General features: G+C 43.2%; 1 protein-coding gene across 3 annotated transcripts in view; it reads left to right on the top strand.

The window, feature by feature from the left end:
- Positions 1-22,877, top strand: part of pde5ab (phosphodiesterase 5A, cGMP-specific, b) — an 89,130-nt gene that overhangs the window by 54,488 nt on the left and 11,765 nt on the right. For 2 of the 3 annotated variants that reach the window (XM_079668077.1, XM_079668075.1), the window contains exons 8-14: positions 6,051-6,118; positions 8,094-8,202; positions 8,284-8,368; positions 14,449-14,624; positions 17,798-17,857; positions 19,097-19,243; positions 21,180-21,305. In XM_079668077.1, coding sequence (XP_079524203.1) covers positions 6,051-6,118; positions 8,094-8,202; positions 8,284-8,368; positions 14,449-14,624; positions 17,798-17,857; positions 19,097-19,243; positions 21,180-21,305 — 771 coding nt within the window. The remainder of the gene's footprint in view (positions 1-6,050; positions 6,119-8,093; positions 8,203-8,283; positions 8,369-14,448; positions 14,625-17,797; positions 17,858-19,096; positions 19,244-21,179; positions 21,306-22,877) is intronic. The other variant, XM_079668076.1, reaches the window with a different exon arrangement.

Raw genomic sequence — 22,877 nt, 5'->3', positions numbered from 1 at the left:
GAAGCTAGGAATGGCCTGCTCTACTATTTTAAAACGGAATTGCAGTTTTATTGCTTATAGATTATCAAAAATGTCAAGGGGGACACAGCCACATTGGACATTAACCTATGGATTAACTACATCATCGTTGTTATCGTTTTAATGCCATTGAAGACCAGTTTAGACCAGACAAAGACGAAGGTAAGCCATGTTGGCGTTGTGGGCTACCTAGCGCCACTTGTTTTGATGTACGTTTTTGTTGATAACGTCGCAAGTTTGTATCTTTCAGTGTTGAGGTGGGCACCGATAGATTCTGTGTCTTTACGATCATAAACGATGTGTTGGATGTGCAGCTAGGATAATTAATAAGGGAGCTAGGAGGGATTTTCGGTGCAGTAATAGGTTACCATTTTTCGCCCTAGGCTAATTCAGAGGCTCTCTGTTAGCATTGTGTGTTTTAAAAAAAAGAATCAGTTAAATTAGTTTTTTCCCGTTATATGGATATAAAATATTCATAGTTTATAAAATATTAAGGTTCCTTAGACGTTGTTTCCTACAAATGACGCGATTTCGGCCCCGGTGGGGCTTAAGAGGTAAGCACCGTAACTTTCATGATATCATTTCTTGGTCATAATCAGTTGTTTCCGTGAACGGCCGACTGCATTTACCGTCACACAACAGTCGGCCATTCACGGAAACAACCGATTATGACCGAGAAATTATATCATGAAGGTTACGGTGCTTATTAAGCTTTTTAAAACGTATGTGGTAAGTTGCCAAAGTGCTTTGTTCTGAACGTTCATCAGTATTATAATCAAAAAGAGAAATATGAAAATTAGTTTTTACTGAAATTATCAAATAAAGTCAACACTTCACAGTCTTTACTGAGCTGTGTGGGGTTTGTTCAACTTATAAAATATGTTTGAATGGTAATATACACAGTTATAGATAAGGGCTAACGTTTATAATAAATACATTTGTATTGATTTTAAGATATTTTCATAGTTTATACAATCATACGTATTGGGATCATTTGTATTAATGTGGACCGGAGGGAGAGGGTGAAGAGCATACGTTTCACTTTCCTTTTTTATTTCAATTCCCACTTTGGGCATGAAGAATATGTTTCTCTGTTGTCCACGTTCATAAAGCATAAAGCAACAGCATCAGAGCACAGTGCAGAGTCTCTAGATGAGTTTACAGTAGTCCCCCGTTCTTAGTATACATCCATGTTGTAGTCCGCTGTATAGAAAACTGTAGTTTCCATAGTTTCCCCACAGCAGCAGACGCACATTTATGACGTCCGCTGGCGCATCATAAACACGTCGGATAGTGAAAGTGCAGTCGGATTGTCTAAAGTACCGCAGTCTCTTCTCCTAAATCCTTTTGAATTCTCCTATCCACTATCCCTTAACCCTGTGACCTTTCACTCAGAGGTCAAGGAATAGACGATAGACGATAGACTTAGGAGCTGATTTTTGCACTATTCGACTGCAGCCAAGGATAGGGAGTCAAGGAACCTGGAATTAAACATTACAGGTGAGTGTCAAAATAAAACAGGAAGTGGTAGACAAGACAAAAAATGACTAAACAAAAACATGAAACATGAATAGACTCAACATTTTTGACGGGACACAACACATAATACAGTTTTGTATTGTTAGAAATCTTACATAATGGTAACTAAAAAAAGAAATGTTGACATCATGATGGGAGAGTTATTGCATCTCATTCTTTGGGCAAAACATTTCAGAAATCTTTTGAGAAATGTAACTCACAACTACAGACGTCACCCTTTATGTGCCATTAGTCAGGGGGGGGTCACCCTTTATGTGCCACTAGTCAGGGGGGGCTCACCCTCTATGTGCCACTAGTCAGGGTGCTCACCCTCTATGTGCCACTAGTCAGGGGGCTCACCCTCTATGTGCCACTAGTCAGAGGGGTCACCCTCTATGTGCCACTAGTCAGGGGGAGGTCACCCTCTGTGTGCCACTAGTCAGGGTGCTCACCCTCTATTACCTCATTCACACCAACGCAACTCCGGTTCAAGCTCCTTGCTGGAGCTTTTCAGGTTCAGAACCGGTTCTTCGGTTTAGCTCCGGCTCTTTTCACACTGCCCAGAGTCCGACTGGTGCTGCGTCATTGCGTCATCGTTTGCGTCATGACGTAACCGTTTGCGTGCCTGCTTCATAAAGCCAAACCGCGCGGAAACCCATTCACAGCTCACACCGACAACAACAACAATGGCCGATTGTGCTCCAGCTTCCTCTGTACCTCTTCGGAAGACCAGATTCCCAGTATGTAGCTGGTCTCTTCAGTGGACTACTGCGGCTTGATAAGTTGCTCCATCGTTGTGTACTAACTGGATAAAACGCCGGCTTTTTGTTGTTGTTCAGGAGTTGATCCCGCCCCTGCCCCCGCCTTGACGTAAGCGTGACGTATGTGGTGCTTTTGCTCTGGCCGGACAATTTTTTGGTGCTCGAAATGAACCGGATTCCGGAGCTAAGAGGCTGCTCCGCTGCGGTGTGAAGAGGAAAACCCGGTGCTTTTCAAGCTCCAGCTCCGAACCGGCCCTGAAACACCGTTGGTGTGAATGAAGTATCTGTGCCACTAATCAGGTTCTGGTCCAGGCTTTCGTCATCTCAAGCCTAGACTACTGCAACTCCCTCCTGGCTGGTCTGCCTGCATGTGCCATCCGACCTCTGCAGCTCATCCAGAATGCAGCGGCTCGTTTGGTCTTCAACCTTCCTAAATTCTCCCACACCACACCGCTCCTCCGCTCCCTTCACTGGCTTCCGTTAACTGCTAGAATCCACTTCAAGACACTGGTACTTGCGTACCATGCTGCGAATGTATCTGGCCCTTCCTACATCCAGGACATGGTTAAACCGTACACCCCAGCACGTGCACTCCGCTCTGCATCAGCCAATGAGCTCGCTGCACCCGCACTGCGAGGGGGACCCAAGTTCCCATCAGCAAAAACACGTGGGTTTGCTATCCTGGCTCCAAAATGGTGGAATGAGCTCCACATTGACATCAGGACAGCAGAAAGCTTACACAAGTTTTGTACTTTGTTGGTCGAATGCACTTATTGTAAGTCGCTTTGGATAAAAGCGTCAGCTAAATGCAATGTAATAATGTAATGTAATAGTCAGGGGGGTCACCCTTTATATGACATAATACATTATAATACACACACATACAGTCTTCAGTCAACCTCTTTCTCTTTGCTGTGAAACACTTGGCATGTGGAAGGTTTGCCCTGCCAATTTGTTTTAATTATATTTCAAATAAACAATAAATAGATTTCTGTTTGTTCTTTTAAATTATCTTTTTTGTTAATAGGCAAGCGCACTGTAGGCCACCGTAGGCGTAATGTGGAACGAACCTGTTAAATTTTTTTCATTCAGTAAGATAAAGCGGGCGCACAATAACAGCAGAACGACAGAGAGATGAGAAAAATCGGACATGGCAAAACAAGCTACCCTTCAAAAATATGTTTTAAACCAAGCAGGTCTAATGATGACAATACCGACAATGAGACGGCGATACCGCCTGCAATCATTGAGACCGCAGATTCCTTGGCCCCGGACAGAAAAAAACAAAAATCTTGCACGTTCAGACCCGAATGGAAGGATACATTCACCTGGCTGAGGTGCGACATTATAGATGGGGAATAAATTATCTTCTGCTCACACTGCGAGAAGTCGGGGAGAAAGAACGTGTTCACCAAAGGAACAACAAATATGAGACACTCTGCGCTTATTGAGCACAATCAGAGAAATGAGCACATTTTGTCAGTTAACACAATACAACAAGAAACCGAAATGAAAGGCCGCAATGAAAGGCCACTGTGAGAGGGCGAATGAAGCTTCCAACATGAAGCTATGTTCTCAGCAACAAGTAGTATGATTACCTGCAATATGCAGGGTTGACTGACCTACTAAGAGAAGTGAAGGCTCCAGTCCTGATTTTGTCACAGGTGTTGGAATTTACCGGCACAGTGATTCTGTTGATGACATGGAAAAGGCCATAGATGAAGTCCTGATTAAGCAGCTGGACGGAAAAATAAGAAGAGTGACTTTATCGGAATAATCATTGACGAGGCAGTTAATATCACTGTGGACAAAAAGCTGATAATATACGCCAAGTTGCAAATTAAAGGAAAAGTGGAGACGTGTTTTTTGGGAAACTATGACGTGCACTCCGGGACGGCACAGTGTATATTTGACAAGGTGGATGAGGTGCTCCGCGAGAGGGATGTGAAACTATCAAGCGTCATTGGCCTGGGCTCAGACGGGGGTAGTGTAATCCCTTTATGTCACCTTTTATGTGCCACTAGTCAGGGGGGGGTCACCCTTTATGTGCCACTAGTCAGGGGGGGGTCACCCTTTATGTGCCACTAGTCAGGGGGCTCACCCTCTATGTGCCACTAGTCAGGGGGGGGGTCACCCTCTATGTGCCACTAGTCAGGGGGGGGGGTCACCCTTTATGTGCCACTAGTCAGGGGGGTCACCCTTTATGTGCCACTAGTCAGGGGGCTCACCCTCTATGTGCCACTAGTCAGGGGGCGGGGGTCACCCTTTATGTGCCACTAGTCAGGGGGGGTCACCCTTTATGTGCCACTAGTCAGGGGGCTCACCTTCTATGTGCCACTAGTCAGGGGGGGTCACCCTCTATGTGCCACTAGTCAGGGGGGGGGGGTCACCCTTTATGTGCCACTAGTCAGGGGGCTCACCCTCTATGTGCAACTAGTCAGGAGACCACCAAGCCAGTGTTTACTGTCTGGAAACAATGAATATCAAATAATCTATCAGATGATAAGATATTTTAATACAAATATTTCCACCTGCTACATGTGCTTGGAGAAAAGTCAGTAAATCACAAAAAGTAATTTGCATTCATCCCTTTGATGTCTGTTTGATTTCCATGGCATGCTATCAGTTTTATGGATGCTCTCTCACAGTTTGTGCATGTGTTTTCTTTCTTTAATCTCAGATCCAGTTATGTATGGAATGAAAAAATGCCTGGTGGTCCATGATATAACATGAGCAGACTGCATGAGACGTATCTGTATCTGCCACTGTTTCAAAAATATTGCATGATAAAACCCTCACAGACAGGCCTAAGGAACGTTTTTATTGTCATTTTTTAATATGCATATAGCCTTGACGGATGCTTCTTAAGAATATAAGATGACAAGTCTGATTTATTTCAATATTCCTACTTGCAGAAAAATAATCCATTATCCTGTGTTATCCTGTTATAAACTTTCATGCATGCCAGAGAACCCAATAAATGTCATAACATTGCCACAGCTTTATGACCCTCACCTATAAATCTCTGAGAACAAATATAATGGAGGGAAGGTGTGTGTGTGTTAGTGTGTGTGTGTGTGTGTGTGTGTGTGTGTGTGTGTGTGTGTGTGTGTGTGTGTGTGTGTGTGTGTGTGTGTGTGTGTGTGTGTGTGTGTGTGTGTGTGTCTGTGCGTGCGTGCGTGCGTGCGTGCGTGCGTGCGTGCGTGCGTGCGTGCGTGGGTAGTGGGGCACATTTTTCTGAACCAAAAAGCCTTATCCATCTTTAACATCCTGTCCCCACCTCTTAAAAATGGAAAAAGGATACTTTGCGAGGGTTTGTGAGTGCAGATTGAGAACAAACAAGTCCCTATAAGGTAGGGAAAGGCAAAGAAGTATTGGAATGTCTAAATAACCTCTCCTTCTGGCAAGGGTTGATGGGTGATCAGCAACCCTTTCTTTATCCATGGAGATGTTATGTAGGCAGTGGGCGCTGCTCAAACCACAGTATTTGGATGTTTGGTTTAGCTTTAATTGCTTAATTGGAGGGAATGAGGAAGTTGATATGCCAGGAAACACACATGCTGAAAAGCAAAACCCTTTTATTTTAGGTTCGACTTTAGACTACACCAAGACTGTATGTACTGTATTAATGAGATATCATGCGATCTGTTGGCTTTATGTCAAGCACATTCCCCTCCCCCCCCAACAGGTCCTCACCACATCATCGAGGTTGTAACATTTTAGACAAATAAACGTATTTCATTCTTTTTGCAGAACTCCTTCTCCAGTGTCTTTCACATGGAATATGAAGAGCTGCGGGAAGTCCTCGACCCCCCCAAAAGGTAAGCTGATCGCCCTCAACTCAAATGAAAATAAAGGTCCCCGCAGATTGGCCTTCAGCACTCCAGCTGTTTCCACCGGATATAAGCGCAGATCTGTCCTTTAACTTGAAAACAAGCCTTTCTCCTCTCCTTACTGGAGGTCTGTGGAACGGGGCTTTGCATAAGGATTTATTGTCATCAGAAAGACATTCACAACAGGAAAGGCAGTTGTATGCGAAGGTCTTTCGCAGTAGTAAGATTATCTTTGTGTCCAATCAGTCACTTTACTCCATCACTTCTATTGAGAAAAAGAAAAGACAGAAAAACTGGTAAAAAAAATGGTATATACTGTGAGAATCAAAACCAGCACAGTAAACACCTTTTAACAGTCTGTACACTAGAATGAACAGTATCAAAGCAAATAAAGACAAAGAAATAAAATTGATATAAAGCAACCAAGAGTAACCAAACAAATTCAAGATTTACAGGCAGTATACTGTACAGGGTCACAAGAAGAAATGCTACAGCTGCAGAGCTTCCTGCATCAACTGGTGCTCCAGGCCAGAGGAGCCAATCAGATATAATCTGATTTAAGATGCAATGAGATATAAATCCCCCCCACCCCCGTTTCCAGGGTGGCCTGGCCTCCCCAGTTGCTACGCAGCATCAGAAATTCATTCTTAATCTCAGTCCAAGCAACATAGCTGAAGTGTGTGTGTGCATGTGTATGAAGTTATGATGCTGTATACTGTGACACACCGACGTGTGGAGCTGAGCGGCATCACTGTGGCTGAAGTGACAGAAATGCTACAGTATGGACTCGTGTTATGATCATTGTAGAATTTGAATGAAGTTGTAAAAAACCTCTTGACCTGATTTGATAAAAGCAAGATCAAACTGTCCTTTCAATTTCCTCTACTCAACAATTAGCTTCTCCAGTCCGATAAGAATACACATTCGGAGGATACACTAAAACTCTAGTTTGATAATAAAAATTAAATCACACATGTCAAAAAATGTAATTTCTATGAAATGTGATTGTAATAAGAGATAGAGAGAGAGAGAAAGAGAGAGAGAGAGAGAGATTTATAAGCGCACGTTATCCTCTGTGTACTCATTTTACAAGTACTCAGCCAGCAGGACCAATCGCCTGCTCTCCATCACAGCCTAATATAAATGATGGGTGCTTCTTGAATTTATGGTCACATGACAACAAATGTGCACATTTCCCTAGATAAAGGTGGTGGGTCAACTTACCCACCGGCTCAACTTACCCTACTCTCTCCTGCTAATTCAAAACAAGTCCGATTTAGCGCTATGAAATCATTGGCACTGGCTGCTGATGTAGGCCACTTTTAATTTGCTAGTGTGTGTTTCAGTGTGACGTGTGTGTTTCAGTGTGACTTGTTTTTTTCAGTGTGAAGAGTGTGTTTCAGTGTGAGGTGTGTGTTTCAGTGTGACGTGTGTGTTTCAGTGTGACGTGTGTGTTTCAGTGTGACGTGTGTGTTTCAGTGTGACGTGTGTGTTTCAGTGTGAAGAGTGTGTTTCACTGTGACGTGTGTGTTTCAGTGTGACGTGTGTGTTTCAGTGTGACGTGTGTGTTTCAGTGTGACGTGTGTGTTTCAGTGTGAAGAGTGTGTTTCACTGTGACGTGTGTGTTTCAGTGTGACGTGTGTGTTTCAGTGTGACGACTGTGACGTGTGTGTTTCAGTGTGAAGAGTGTGTTTCAGTGTGACGTGTGTGTTTCAGTATGACATGTGTGTTTCAGTGTGACGTGTGTGTTTCAGTGTGAAGAGTGTGTTTCACTGTGACGTGTGTGTTTCAGTGTGACGTGTGTTTCAGTGTGTTTCAGTGTGTGTTTCAGTGTGCCAGTATTTGTTTCAGTAAACAGTCCAGATCAGCTGGTCCTGTGGGATCTAAAGTTGAATCCATGTGAGACTTGTGTTTCGTCACTATGGCTACTCAGTTATGAAGCTGTTTTGTTGTGTCTCCTCAGGGACTGTGATGTCAGTCAGATTAACTACATGTACGCGCAGTGTGTTAAAAACACCATGCAGCCTCTCAACATCGCAGACGTGACCAATGACCAACGCTTCCCTTGGACAGTCAGTATATGATTTATTTGCCTTTCTCCTTTTATTTTATTTTTCTTCAAGTGAGTAATTATCCCTGTTGTCCTCTGACAGAGGGAAGATCCAGATCTCAGCAGCAACCAGATCAAGAGTTTGCTCTGCACTCCCATCAGGAACGGCAAGAAGGATAAAGTCATAGGTGGGATCTCTCTCTCTCTCTCTGTCTCTGTCTCTCTCTCTCTACCTGAATCATTCTCTTCAACCTAAAGTTGTTCATACAGCCCTTTAAATCATTTGGTAATGAATTCAACAGTTTAACACTAACAATACAGAGACACAGCTGCTCTAAAGTAGTCCAAGCAAACAGATTTTGAAACTGGTCTTGAAATGTTTCTTTACATTGTATTTTTATTTATGTCAAGACTAGTGTTAAACTCATATACTATAGTAAACACATATATAAGTCAAATCTAGAGAAGTGAGCGCCGTGTTTTTCCTGGCAGTGTTGATTATACACACCCGAGAGTTCAAGGGTTACCACCCCTTGAGGCACCTAAGACCTTGAGACCACAGCTCCCCGCCGCGGCTTCGGCAATAGAGGCTTTAAACACCGACCACTCTGGTTCAATGTCCCCAACCTCCACAGGAATGCCCGAAAAGCTCCGCCGGAGGTGTGAGTTGAAGGCCTCCTGAACTTGGGCCTCCTCCAGACGTTCCCAGTTCACACGGACTACACGTTTGGGCTTACCAGGTCTATCCAGAGGCTTCCCTCGCCACTCGACCCAACTCACCACCAGATGGTGATCAGTTGACAACTCCGCCCCTCTGTTTACCCGAGTGTCCAAAACATACGGCCTCAGGTCCGATGATAACAAAATCTATCAGGGACCTTCTGCCTAGGGTGCTCTGGTACCACGTACACTTATGAGCATCCTTATGTTCGAACATGGTGTTTGTTATGGCCAATCCATGACAAGCACAAAAGTCCAGTAACAAACCACCACTCCGGTTCAGATCAGGGGGGGCCATTCCTCCCAATCACGCCCCTCCAAGTGTCTCCATCATTGCCCACATGTGCGTTGAAGTCTCTCAGCAAGATTCTCCAAGAAGGCCATATACTCAGAACTGCTTTTTGGTGCATAAGCACACACAACAGTCAGAGTTTTCCCCCCCCATAACCCGCAGGCGTAGGGAGGCGACCCTCTCGTCCACTGGGGTAAACTCCAACAACGAAGCACCCAACCGGGGACTTGTGAGTATCCCCACACCCGCCCGGCGCCTCACACCTTGAGCAACTCCGGAGAAGAATAGAGTCCAACCCAGGGCTCGACATTAACGACTGCTCGATGGCCCGGGGCCATCTAGTATTTAGCTCGGGCAATGAAGCCTCACCTGCTGGTGATCTGTGTGGTAGATTTGGCAATCTATTATGCCAGTATCATGCAGCTCGCGGATCCAGTAATGAGTGACCCGACAGTAAAAATAAACATATCTATAACTAGTGTTCGAGAGGTAATTAAAATAGCTACGTGTGATATTCAAACCTGAAGTGTGTGTTTTGTCCGCTCACCGATGCATGTGATCATGCAGAGCTGCGTGTCGACTCGTCAGCAGCAGCTGATCTCTCTCTCCCGTCAGATTAGACTTCACTTTTATGTTTGTTCATATCGATCAGATACAGCTAGTTCTAGCTAATGATATGACTACCTGCTTATTAAAAGACACCTAAACAATAAGTGTTGCTATGCAACCGGGTGGGGCCGCAAAGTATAGCGCAGCATTACGCATTTGTTTACATGCCCACCGGAACCCCGAGGCATTACCAACAGATCAACGCACAATCAACCCATACAGGACATCTCTTTCTCCACATTAAGTGTTAGACACAAGCGGCAAACTCTGGGGAACAGCCGGGACGCCAATACGGAAGTGCAACACACTGCAGTTCATACATGGGCCGCTAGGAACTGACTGCAGAAAGGAGCAATTTCTATATCCATGTTAAAATGCCCAACTTTACAGCAGAAAAAAATATGTTTCTACCCATGGATGCAATAAATATTATTATCGATATAGTTAGATTCCACCTTCATTATTATGAATCTGTGAGTGAATTGTTTTCTAACACGACCCTTTTATTTATATTAGGTCTTAAAGTTTTTGCATAAATTAGGGCGTGGTCACTTTGATGGACATGTACATGCCTCACTGTCAGCTAACAGCAACTTGTCCACTCTGCTAAGCTACAACCATAGAGGCTACAACGTTAGTTAGTCATAGTACTGTACTTGACCCTTTAACTTTAGCCGTGTTCGTGGTGATTGTGCCTTTTAGGGAATATTGTTACAATTACCAGACAATTAAAATGTCATGCTGTGCGCTTGAATGTACTAACAGAACTTCCAAGAAGTCTAAAATGATAATATTATAAATGTTAATCCCGTTCGCAGGTGTTTGTGTGCTTGGTAGCTTAGCTTGTTACTTATTAGCCAGCTAAGGACGTAAGTAACCCTTTATACATACATATACATTTTAGTTTATGATTCAGCCTTGGGTAAGACTTTTATAGTCTGGCTATGACGCCCATAATGCTAAACGGGAACAAATGTTAATAGGGGACCCAATTATCCCAGTGGTGGCCGCCGGAGCTAACGGAGCCGCAGGGGGCTAGCTCCAGCCGGCGTCCCGGAGCTAGCCCACTGCGGCTCCGTTAGGTCCGGGCGATGGAGTCCGTCGTTATAACTGGAGATCAAGGAATGCAGTGAAATGCAGACTTGGTTCGCCTGCTGTAGTATTAGCTAAATCAATTATGTTGAACAAGGCTTATTAAGCTGAACATCGCCACAATTGTTCTGCTATGTAACGGTACTTCGTTTATATAGGGGAACTACACTGTTAGCAGTAACTTGGTATGCATGTATTTCATGTTAGCTTAGCTTCTTAGCCTGAGCTAGCTCTGTTTACTTCCAGTTCGGAGGCAGCAGGTCCCGCCTCGGCTCCGCCTCTTTGCCCTTATTTGGAGCAGGCTGGAGAAGGCGGGAGTTGAACTCTGACGTCACTGTCGAGCCGTTAGTGACCGACTCCGCCTACTAAGGGCTTCTCGGCAACTCTGCAGAATCCTATGGGTGACGTGACGGACACTACGTCCATTTATATATACAGTCTATGGTTAGACATTAGAATTGACTATTCTTGTCTGTCACATACTCTTCTTGTCTGTCACATAAGTGGCGCAACTGAAGAGGTATTGCGCTAAAGGGAAATTATTTTTACCGGACATTTTGACCGAAGAGATTTAGATTTGCCGGCTAACGGGAACTCTGACGTCGCCATTTTGTGTGCTTCGCGGATGCGCTCGGCTCCTCTCGACTGCTGCTCTGGTCTGCTCGGTCAGCTTCTGGATGAGGAGGCATTCGTTCGACCAACTTACAGTTGATAACATTACAAACATTTTTAACAGGGGCCATAATAGTGTAAATAATGTTTGTTTTGGGAGTTACAACTGAATGTAATGTTTTCTACTTTTTTACTTCATCAGATGGAAAGTTTCTTGACCAACAACTTAAGTATTTCTTATAGCTATGCAGGGCGTGCAAGCGAGCTAACACAAACAAGAACAAACAAACAAGTGAAATGAAGAATAAAATTGAAATTGTACAGTATAATATTGTGGTGGTTCATCTTATAATTCAGTCTAGAGAATGCACCAGACAGCATCTAAGACCTGCAAAAATCTACATTTTCTAGGGGGAGGCCCCCCAAACCCTTCGTGCGTCATTTAATCCGCGCGCATTTTTCAGGGCAATCTCTATTGGGCTCAGGGCCATCTGTAAATTAGCTTAGATGGCCCACAGGGCCAAAATCCTTAATGTCATGCAGTGCACCGGCGCCGTGGGAGGGCCAGACCCTCCCATTTGATATTCCTGCCCTCCCCCAATAAACACGATTTTTATTATTTATAAAAATATTTTTTTTAAATTATATTTTTTTAATTATAAATAAACTGTGAACTTTTATGCTACGATGTATGTGATGTCAGATAGTAACTAAAACAAAAAATCGCAGGCTACGTCAAATAAATTCATGTGTCTGTTGTGATTTGTGATTCGTCCACATTTAGACCAATCACAGCGTCACACTCCGCCTATTCTGGATTTGTTTATTGTTTATTGTGCATTCTGTAGACTCCCATTTCTGTTTGAATTACAAAATGGACATCAGAAATTGGCTTAAAAGGCCTAAGGATTTAGCGATTAAAAGAACTGCAGCCGATGGTGCTGCTGGCGACCCTGCACCTGCCGTTGCAGCAGCACGCCTTAATGTCACAAGCTTGACCTCGGCAAACCCCGGGGCTGAGTTAGCGAGCCCAATCCTTGACTCATCAAGGCGGCCGCCACCAACGCTGTCCTCCGAGGTACAGCTCCTTGTGCCCCTACCATCACCGGCTGCGTTGCCACACCCTGTACCACACCCGCCAGCATCCTCCTCCTCCTCCTCCGTGCCGGTGCCTCCACTACAGACGCTACCTTGCAGCACATCAACAGGTACTATTGGGCCATCTTGGGCTTAATAAACCCAACCAGGTGAAACTGGATCGTTATCCAGGGAGATTGTTTTCAGTAAAGAAGCGCACTTTTGCCGCTGCATGGTACAACAACAGACAATGGCTTGAATATTCGTTAAAAGCCTTTTGTTTCCCCTGTAGACAGTTTAAAGTAAATACGTCTCCATCTGATGTGGCTTTTACTGTCAAAGGTTTTTGCGACTGGAAGCACGCATTACAGACTGATAAAGGACTGCTAAGGCATGCCGCATCAAAAGAACACATTTCATGTGAGAGTTTGTCGAGAGAGAGACAGATACGCAAGGAAACAAAGGAAATTAGTACTTCGGTGCAGATCAGCTGGCACGGAACCGTTATTACGTGTCAGCTGTCGTTGATATTATAGCTTTTTTAGCTGTCAACCAACTCCCTCTCAGAGGTGACCACGATTCATTCCACATGTCCAAGTGCAGTGCATAGGAAAATAAACCATGCCCAAGGCGGGCTAAACAGTTAATCGTCTCAGTCTCTACTATTTCTTTCCGATTGCAACGATGAGGAAGCTGCCATCCTTAACCAGTGTGCCTTGCTCGTGATTTACCAGTGTTTGTGCAGCCACGCACACAAAAGTGGTTTCTATGTTGCCCTTTATTTGTGTATGTATTTGCGATAAGTGTGCGTCTTTACGCAATGCTGTTGGCCTTGCTGTTTGATATATATTGTGCCGTAGGCCCCCATCACGTGACGGTTTTGTGTGCCCTCCCATGAAAATCATATGCCCTCCCTTTAGATTTGTTCTGGCGCTGGGTCTGTTCCAACCCCTATCCAGAAGTAAGGTTCCAAAGCCGACGCTGTGCGTAGAGGTTAGCCCAACCAGATCCAACTGGTAACGCTCCACCTCCCGCACAAGCTCCTTCCCCCTCAGAGAGGTGACGTTCCACGTCCCCAAAGCGAGCTTCTGTCGCCCGGGTCTGGTCCGTCGAGACCCTCTGCTTTCACTGCCACCCTTCTGGCATCGCTGTTTCCCGTAGGTGGGGGGCCCGCGGGACGGAGAAGCGGAGGTGTTGCCCACGTTGCCTTTTCGGGCTGTGTCCGGCCGGGCTCCGTGGCAAGCCCAGCCACCAGACGCTCGCCGATGAGTCCTCCTTCTGGGCCTGGCTCCAGAAGGGGACCCTGGGGCTTCCTCCGGGCCGGGTATCCTCACTTCCTGTGTCGTCTTTCATGAGGTCTTTTGAACCAATCTTAATCTGGCCCCTTGCCTGAGACCAATTTGCCATGGTGCTTTATTTGTTTTGTTTGTTGGTCATCGGAGTGGCTGTTACAGCCAGTGACACCATGTTTCAAGCATGGTGAAGCCTGAAATGTGGAGTACCCCAAAGTTCTTTGTTAGAGATGTATAGTAGGGTCCCCAGCACATAGAAACTGCTCAATGCTAAATTAGCTTAAATTGTGTTAATTAGCATGAGTGGTATAAGGGGAAAAGTTAGGGCTACTACGCTGAGGGATATCACCAGTTCAAAAAAGGAAACATACTTTTTCAGCAACAATGCCCTCAGTCCGGCACTTGAACACCCAGCATGTGTACGGAAGCTTCCATGTCAACAACATGACCTTTATGTCTGTGTGTGTGTGTGTGTGTGTGTGTGTGTGTGTGTGTGTGTGTGTGTGTGTGTGTGTGTGTGTGTGTGTGTGTGTGTGTGTGTGTGTGTGTGTGTGTGTGTGTGTGTGGTGTGTAGGTGTGTGTCAGCTTGTGAACAAGATGGATGAAGCTTCAGGCAGTGTGAAGGCCTTCAACAGGAACGATGAGCAGTTCCTGGAGGCCTTCGCCATCTTCTGTGGTCTAGGAATTCAGAACACACAGATGTACGAGACAGTGGAGAGAGCCAGGGCCAAGCAGCAGGTCACTCTGGAGGTCAGACACACACACAAACACACACACACACACACACACACACACACACACACACACACACACACACACACACACACACACACACACACACACACACACACACACACACACACACACACACACACACACACACACACACACACACACACCACACACACACACACACACACACACACACACACAATTATGTCCTTTAAACAGTGATTTGAAGGCCATTTGAAAAGTGCGGTCATTTAAAATTATTGCTTTCAAGTAACCTAATACATTTACGTGAAATGTGTTGACATAATACATTATAATACACACACACACACACACACACACACACAATTATGTCCTTTAAACAGTGATTTGAAGGCCTTTTTGAGACATGTTCCGTGCCCACGCACGTCCTATGCCGGTTTCCCTTTAAAAATCACAATCAACTCGAAATGCGGCGCAGCTTTTGCGGGCTTCACGTAACGCCCATATTTGCCGATACATAGTCAAAGAAACACCCTTTCATTCATTTATTTTGACTGACTGCATGAAGAAGATCGCAGGAAATGACGACAGAACAGCTAAAAAAGACATCTCACACCGTGTCAGATTTTGATTCTTTTGGGGAGGTGGAGATAAATGGCAGATTACTAACAAAGCACTTATACTAATAACTAAATAACTTGAAATGTTTTGGCTATGAAACCTGATGTATTTATATGATTCTGTTTTCTTCAAGTTTGTATCTTCTTGGTCGAATGTACTCACTGTAAGTCGCTTTGGATAAAAGCGTCAGCAAAATGCAATGTAATATAATAAATCACATTGTTTGGTGGATGCAGTTTGAACCAGAGTAGCAGCATGGAGGTCGGATCGTCACCAAAATAAATAAATAAGAGGTCCGAAAAAGGTTTATGACAAAATACACAAAACCTTCCTCAGGCAGTGTGTCAGTGTATTTGTGCCGGGGACACCACATATTTCTCTCCATACTTCCTTCTGCCAACGGTGTCGTAGTTTCTCGTCTCTCCCGTTTTTGTGCGTACCACGTACGGATGGGTCAGAGTTTGCGTGGAGGACCGCACATTTTCGCGTCAAGTTTGTTTTTTATAACTCGCGAACATTGCTTAGAAACTGGCGTAGGCCATCTTTTGAGCATACGCACCGTTTATAAATGAGGCCCCAGACCAGTAAATAAGTTGATTTTGTGATAATTTAGGGAGAAGCCGCTCAGTTTTCTGATCTATTAAACAAAGCCCAGTCTAGGGAATGCTGAAGCACAACAATCCTTTTCTCTTGCTTTTCGAACTAAACATTTCAAAGATGGTATGTTTATTTTTAGAGCTGCACAAATAACTGTTTATAGTTTTTGTAGTTTTTCTTTTTATCGGATCGGCTACACCATTGCTACCACAGGAAAAATAAGACCTGAAAAGATACAGCATAAGGATGGGATTTCTTTTTTATTTCTTTAGCAAGAAAAACAGATCTTGGCCTCTGTACGTGATTAAAAAACACATTACAGAGTGTGTTCTCAGTCTCAGTGGAGATGTCAGCTGAACTGTCAAAGGTTCAAAATGGCATTGTCTCACTGAAATAGCGTCAAAATCACAAAGTGCCATTAAGAGTCACATTCTTAACGAAACCTACTTACACAAAGTACTTCATTTTCTAGTTTAAGTGGTCTCACTCAGCTGCAGCTGACGCAGACAGAGCCTCAGCACCTCAGAGTAAGAAGTACTCTTGTACTTAAGCCATCGTAGCCATTGTGCAGATTGGTCCATTTCAGAATAATATATATGCTATGTTTTATAATGATTGATCATGAAAGTGTTCTCAAAGCTGGATAAAGGTGCAGCTAGTTTGAATGACTTTGTATACTGCAGGGTAGCTTGTGGATTTACTCCAGGTGGAACTAAAGTCTGATTCAACACTTGATTAAATTTCACATCATTCATCCACATCTGTAAAGTAACTAAAGGTATTAAATACATGTAGTGGAGTAAAAGTACACAATTTACATCTGAATTGTAGTGGGGTAGAAGAACAAAGTACCAAAAAATGTAGATAATCATGCAGCTCAGGTACAGTACTTGAGTAGATGTTACTTTACACCACGGCTCAGTGCAAAGGTCCCTATACCTCTCCATCCTGAGGTCCTGTTCACAAATATCATATCTTACATTGACATCCATCACAAGCTTGACATGAGTGTAGAATACGGACAAACTGTGGTTCTATACAGACAGGATGGTGCATAGCACCCCTGTTGGAGCTATACATTTATTAGGGTTATTTAGCAATTAAATATGTATTTTCTTGCTGTTTATTTACGTTAAATTAATCATTATTTATTGTAATTATTTGTAGTTAATTCAAGTATATGCTTTGATTTTGATGCTGGTTCTGTGCACTGGGTGGTTTGGGAACCTGGTGATCTTGTATATGTTGGACACTGGTATTGGTGGGGATCAATGCACAAAACAACGTTCTTGACTGGACATTGGATAATCCCCCTACATTTTTTGTTTTATTTCTTATTATTTAGCCGCTGCACCCACTACAAAACTCCCACACTCAGACTCTCAGATGGTTGGGTACTCTGCCCTGCTGTTCAGTGCATACGAATAAAGAACAGTTTGAGATGTATTAGTGTAGTTTAGAGGCGACCCTCTTCCCCATGGAGACCCCCCAACACAGCAGCGTTCAGCGGGGGGCTGTTAGTGATCCCACACTTGCGAGTAAAGCCCAATTATATCTAGTTGGTATAATTAATATCATTTATTTTAGCACTTTTCTTTTTCTCCTGTAACAGTGAATACAAAATAAATTGTCGACTGCAGTGGCGATCAGGGTGGGTTTCGGACCGGTGTTCCCCAGCGCTCCCTAATAATGCATTCCACGTCCCTAAAACCACGCTGCCAGCACCTAATGCTGAGAGTGGGGGGCGGCTCCTTGTAGTTATTTTTGTCTTTGATTGGCCAAGCCGCATACAGCAAGGCACCCGTTAACCCTCTCTCTATTGGGCAAATTCCAAAACATGTTGATGCTACATCAAATGATTAGATACTGATTGACCCCACAAAGCCAAACCAAATGTAGATGCAGGTCAGGAGTTGGTTGTATATGCCGTGTTATATGGTGTTTTCTACAGAGAAGTTGATATATACTTTTTCCATGTGTGTGTGTTTCAGGTGTTGTCATATCACGCCTCTGCCGCAGAGGAAGAGACGCGGGAACTCCAGGTAACCGCGGTAAATTAACATTTTATTACGTTGACAAAACACTCCAGATGAACTTTAAAACATCAGTGTGAGATGTAATGTGTTTAATGTATCCACATTCTAGCTTTGGTAGCCAATCATGCCTCCTGTATTGTGCTGTGATGAAGCAGCCGTTTAATACTGAGTGAGCGCTGTGGGGTTGTGTTACATGCTTCTCATCTGAAGGATGAACACCCATATTACACTGTTATTACACCCATATTACACATTGATACACCCCTATTAAACCCTATTATAACATAATTACACCCATATTAAAGCCTAACTATACCCATGTAATATTATTTTTATATCCACATAACACTGTTATTAGACACACATTACACCAATGTAACACTGAGTTTACACTATTATTACACCATAATTACACCCTAATTACACTGTTACTACATCCATATTACACTGTTATTACACCCCTAATATACCCATGTTACACTGTTATTTCACCTATATTACACTGTTATTAGACCCATATTACACCCATTTTACAAATGGACACATCCTTTCAAATTACTGTATTTTTATTGTTGTTGAACTTCTTAATCTTAATTTATTTCTTAGACTTTCATTTATGAACTCAAAATTTGATATACTGTTGAGTTCCGTCTTTCTTGTGATTTTCATGATTAGCTCACTTTTAAGTACATAACTGGTTTTATAACAGCTTTTCAAGGCGCTGTGAGATTATAAAATAAATCAGTTTAGTCCAGCTTCCACAGCCTGAGCGTGGAGGCGTACAGTACGAGCGTCTGTTCTCTTCTCCTGGTGGTGAGGTGACTGAACTCACAGCATAACCTGATTAAGTGGCTCCTCTTGGGTGCTAAAGGGAGTATGCGTCACTTGGTATCTAGGACACGGGTTCTACTCATGAGACTGCTGCATGCAGTCTGTGTTACACATCATATGAGGAAAACCCTCGTAACTAAAGCTACTACTGTACCTGCAGCAGCACTTTTAATATCTGGGGTGCAGATGCATGATACTCCTGCCATTTATTGTTACGCAACTGAGTTCCCTGACATAGTTTGTGTAATGATTGACACTGCTGCTGGAACAAAACAATTTCCCAATTTGGGGTAAATACAGTTTCTATCTCTCTATCTATATGTATCAGTGTGTGTGTGTGTGTGTGTGTGTGTGTGTGTGTGTGTGTGTGTGTGTGTGTGTGTGTGTGTGTGTGTGTGTGTGTGTGTGTGTGTGTGTTTTCAGGTAGCCACAGTGCCGTCCGCCCAGTCGTTGCGTCTCATGGACTTCAGCTTCAGTGACTTTGATTTGTCGGACACAGAAACCACCATGGCTACAATCCGGATGTTTGTCGACCTCAATCTGGTCCAAAACTTCCAGATGAAGTACACAGTAAGAATTAAAGTACATTTTACCTAAAAATGCTTTATATTGTTTCTGTCCATCTGTTTATCTCACCAGAGCTGGATAACACACTAGTTATTTGGTTGAGGCCTCTGGAATCCTGACATACATCATACATACATCCTAAGTAAAATGAGGCAGGTGGTTGTTCAATTATTAAAATGATAGCTATTGCTACATGGTACATACAGGTAATATTTCCAGACATCAATAGAGAGACAAAGTCTGAATTATGAAGGTATCATGGCAACCATCACACTAACCATCACATTATGCTGACAATTGTTGGTTGTTTTCAATAAATGTCTAAGAAAGAGACATGAGAAGCCTCCTGGTTTCAGTAATTGCAGAAAACAATCTGCTGGTCATTATCAGCAGCATTTGTGTGTGTGTGTGTGTGTGTGTGTGTGTGTGTGTGTGTGTGTGTGTGTGTGTGTGTGTGTGTGTGTGTGTGTGTGTCCGATGAGTGAATGCATTTACAAGTGAGTTAATATTTGTGCATCCTTAATTCAGAGACCACACACACATGGACAGAGCAATGTCATACACCAAAAACACTTCCCCAACAAGAATCCCTCACACACTCTGGTGTCAGTAACCCCTCCCCCGGCACCGGACTTCTGGCGTCCTCAACACACTCCCCTCCTGAAGCGGTCCCTGTGTGTTGGTGTTTTCCTCCGCGGTGCAGCCGAGGGGCCAGAACAGAGGGTCTTTGATTGGAGCTGATTGGGCCCTCAGGCAGGAGAGCTGTCAGTCTGCAGCAGCCTGCCTGGGGGTACACTACACAACATGCTATTATTCTCAATTATAATGTGACATCAAAGTATAATTCAGATCCTATTTAAAGGTTCTCTCATCACAGGTACAGCAGCCACTGTGTAGTCATGGCAATGAAAATTCCCAGGCTCCTCTAACAATGCAACATACGTAAATATATATAAGACATAAAACAATACAACTAATACAAAATGTGCAAGAAATAACAGTATAAAAATAAAATGGTGCATGTGAATGTCGGAAGACTAATGTAGAGGTAATGCAGGAGAAGTTAAATATACAGCATACTGCTTATTGTAATAATAAATAAATAAATATGTGAGATAACGGTTCCAGAAGAGTAAACGTGACTTTTTTACTTTGAGTTAAGTTTAAAATTAAAAAGCGTTTACTTTTTAAACATCGTTTTGCTGGCAAGGTGCAAAGTATTCAATTTCAAATAATATTTGGACAGTCAAGCCACTTTGCTTATCACAGGTTATTTTACTTTGTTCTCTGTTGCAACCCTCTCATAAGGTAGTCTGTGTTTTCCTTTTAGAGGAGATAATGCTGTAATCACCCTGAGGGGAGTTCAGGTGTTGAGCAGGACTAAGATGGGACAGGTAGTAGTTCAAACAAGGATAATTGGAATAACAAATAAAAAAATCACTTCAAAAGTGACAGCATAGAAAAACAACACATTTTGATTTAGACATATACAGATATGAATAATTATGTATGGTTAGCCCTTATGTCAGGGTTCCCCCCCCCCCCCTGCTTCAGATACACAGTGGGTCTCACAGCTCAAAACAATAGGTCTGGTTGGTTGAGTTTCTTATTTTGGAGAATATTTTGGATGGGTTCATGTTTTTGTTGAATGTGTGTGTGGGTTTTTTATCTAGATTATGATGTCGTTAGCATATAAACGTATTGTAGTAGACCTTTAATATAATTGTTCTCTAGCGCTGTAATACAGACGACGAAGAGGAACTCTACAGGGTGAAAATGGGATGATGTATCTTCCCTATGTTGATCGGAGTCCAGATGGAATTTAGGCATTTAGGCATTTATTATTTAAATATTGTGCTTAAACGTTGTACCTTCAGCTCTGGAAAAAATATTCATGAGGGTTTGATAAATGTCTTTCTCCTCTTTCTCCCAATTTTAGAGTTTATGCCATTGGATTCTGAGTGTGAAGAAGAACTACAGGAAGAATGTGGCCTATCACAACTGGAGACACGCCTTCAACACGGCCCAGACCATGTTCACCCTGCTGAAGTCCGGACGCCTACAGGTCAGCCAATCATTGCTCAGGACCAGCTGATCTGGGTCACCGCCTTTTACTCTAATACAAAAAGTTGAATTCTATACAGATGCTTTAATGCAATCTCTTTTTTTGCATGCTTATGTTACAAAATCTACAAATCTAACATGCTTTACTGCCACTCAAAACATTTCATTGTCTGCCTTCCACAGCAGCTAGAAACTGGAGAACTGGACATGCTAATATGAAAGAAAATCCAAAATGCTGTTAACAATTGATCAGTTATGCTAGGAACATTTTTATATCTTGTTGAAAAATCTACTATAAGAGTCTTATATCCAAATTGGTTTCCCTAAAAGCAACAAAATTCCTGTTTACATCTACAGAAGTATGCAAGAGTAACTTTTCTGTTTTGGTCAGTGAGGCTGTAATATTTAATTTACATGATTTGTTGTGAAATGAAACAACACTTTGAGTACCGTAATTTTCGGACTATAAGCCGCGCCTTTTTTCCCATTTTTCGACGCTGCGGCTTATATAACGGTGCGGCTAATCTATGGATTTTTACAGCTAACGGCCATTAGGGGACCTCCTAAATCTATGGATTTTACAGGTTACAGTCCACCACCTTTAACTCTATGGGCTCTATGGCCGGTCCACGCCCCCCACCTTTAAGCGGGTTCCAGCAGGAAAAGCTGGAGGCCGGAAAAGAGTGAGACAGGTAGCGCGCAAAAGTAAAAGTGGAACCGAGAGTGGTACGGGAGACAGAACGAGAGCAAGACAGACAGACAGACATTACGAGAGCGAGACAGTTTGTCCCCGTACCACTGGTTGAAAACCACTGCTGTAGATCACTGCCGGTACGTGCGCTGGGAGCGCACCGTTTAAGTTTGAAAGTTGAAAAGTTTGTGTGTCTGAAACGCTATGTGATACAGTACAGTTTACACAGCACAGTACATGTTCTGTAGCTACTATCGCACTAAATTGTAACACTTGAATACGTTATGCAAATATGCAACTTGTTGGTTGAAATGTTAATAAATGGGAGCTTCCTCAAACAGCCATCTCTTTCCCGACAATCCCCTCTGTGCACGAACCCTTACATATGGTAATTAAACATTAAAACACCTGCGGCTTATAGTCCAGTGCGGCTTATATATGTACACATCATTCAATTTAGCTGCTGCGGCTTATATTCAGGTGCGCCTTATAGTCCGAAAATTACGGTATATTTATAAAATTACATTATCTCATGTAAGAATACATTAGTTCGGAAAAACCATTAGTTTGGAAAACCTTGAATACTAGTGGTTTCTGTAATACAAAAAAAGTAATTCTGCATAAAATATTAGCAACTATGAGTAGCTTCAGACTGGACATATCAGATATGCTTGATTTTTGTATTTATTCTCTTCAGAATGCCATCCTTGCACTCTGTTGTAAAGCTGTTTGTCATATGCAGAAACTGTCCTCTGTGTAGTGAGAGCCCACACTACAACGTGTTCAAAGCTATGAGGCTTCTGTTTGGTTTGATTGAAGTAACAGATGTTCATCTGTTCCGGTTCAAGATCCGTTCTTGTGCTTTTCTGGTGCTTAACTGGT

Source organism: Notothenia rossii, assembly GCF_949606895.1.
Source record: "Notothenia rossii genome assembly, chromosome: 3".
Taxonomy (NCBI): Eukaryota; Metazoa; Chordata; class Actinopteri; order Perciformes; family Nototheniidae; genus Notothenia; species Notothenia rossii.
This window is presented reverse-complemented; position numbering and strand designations above follow the sequence as displayed.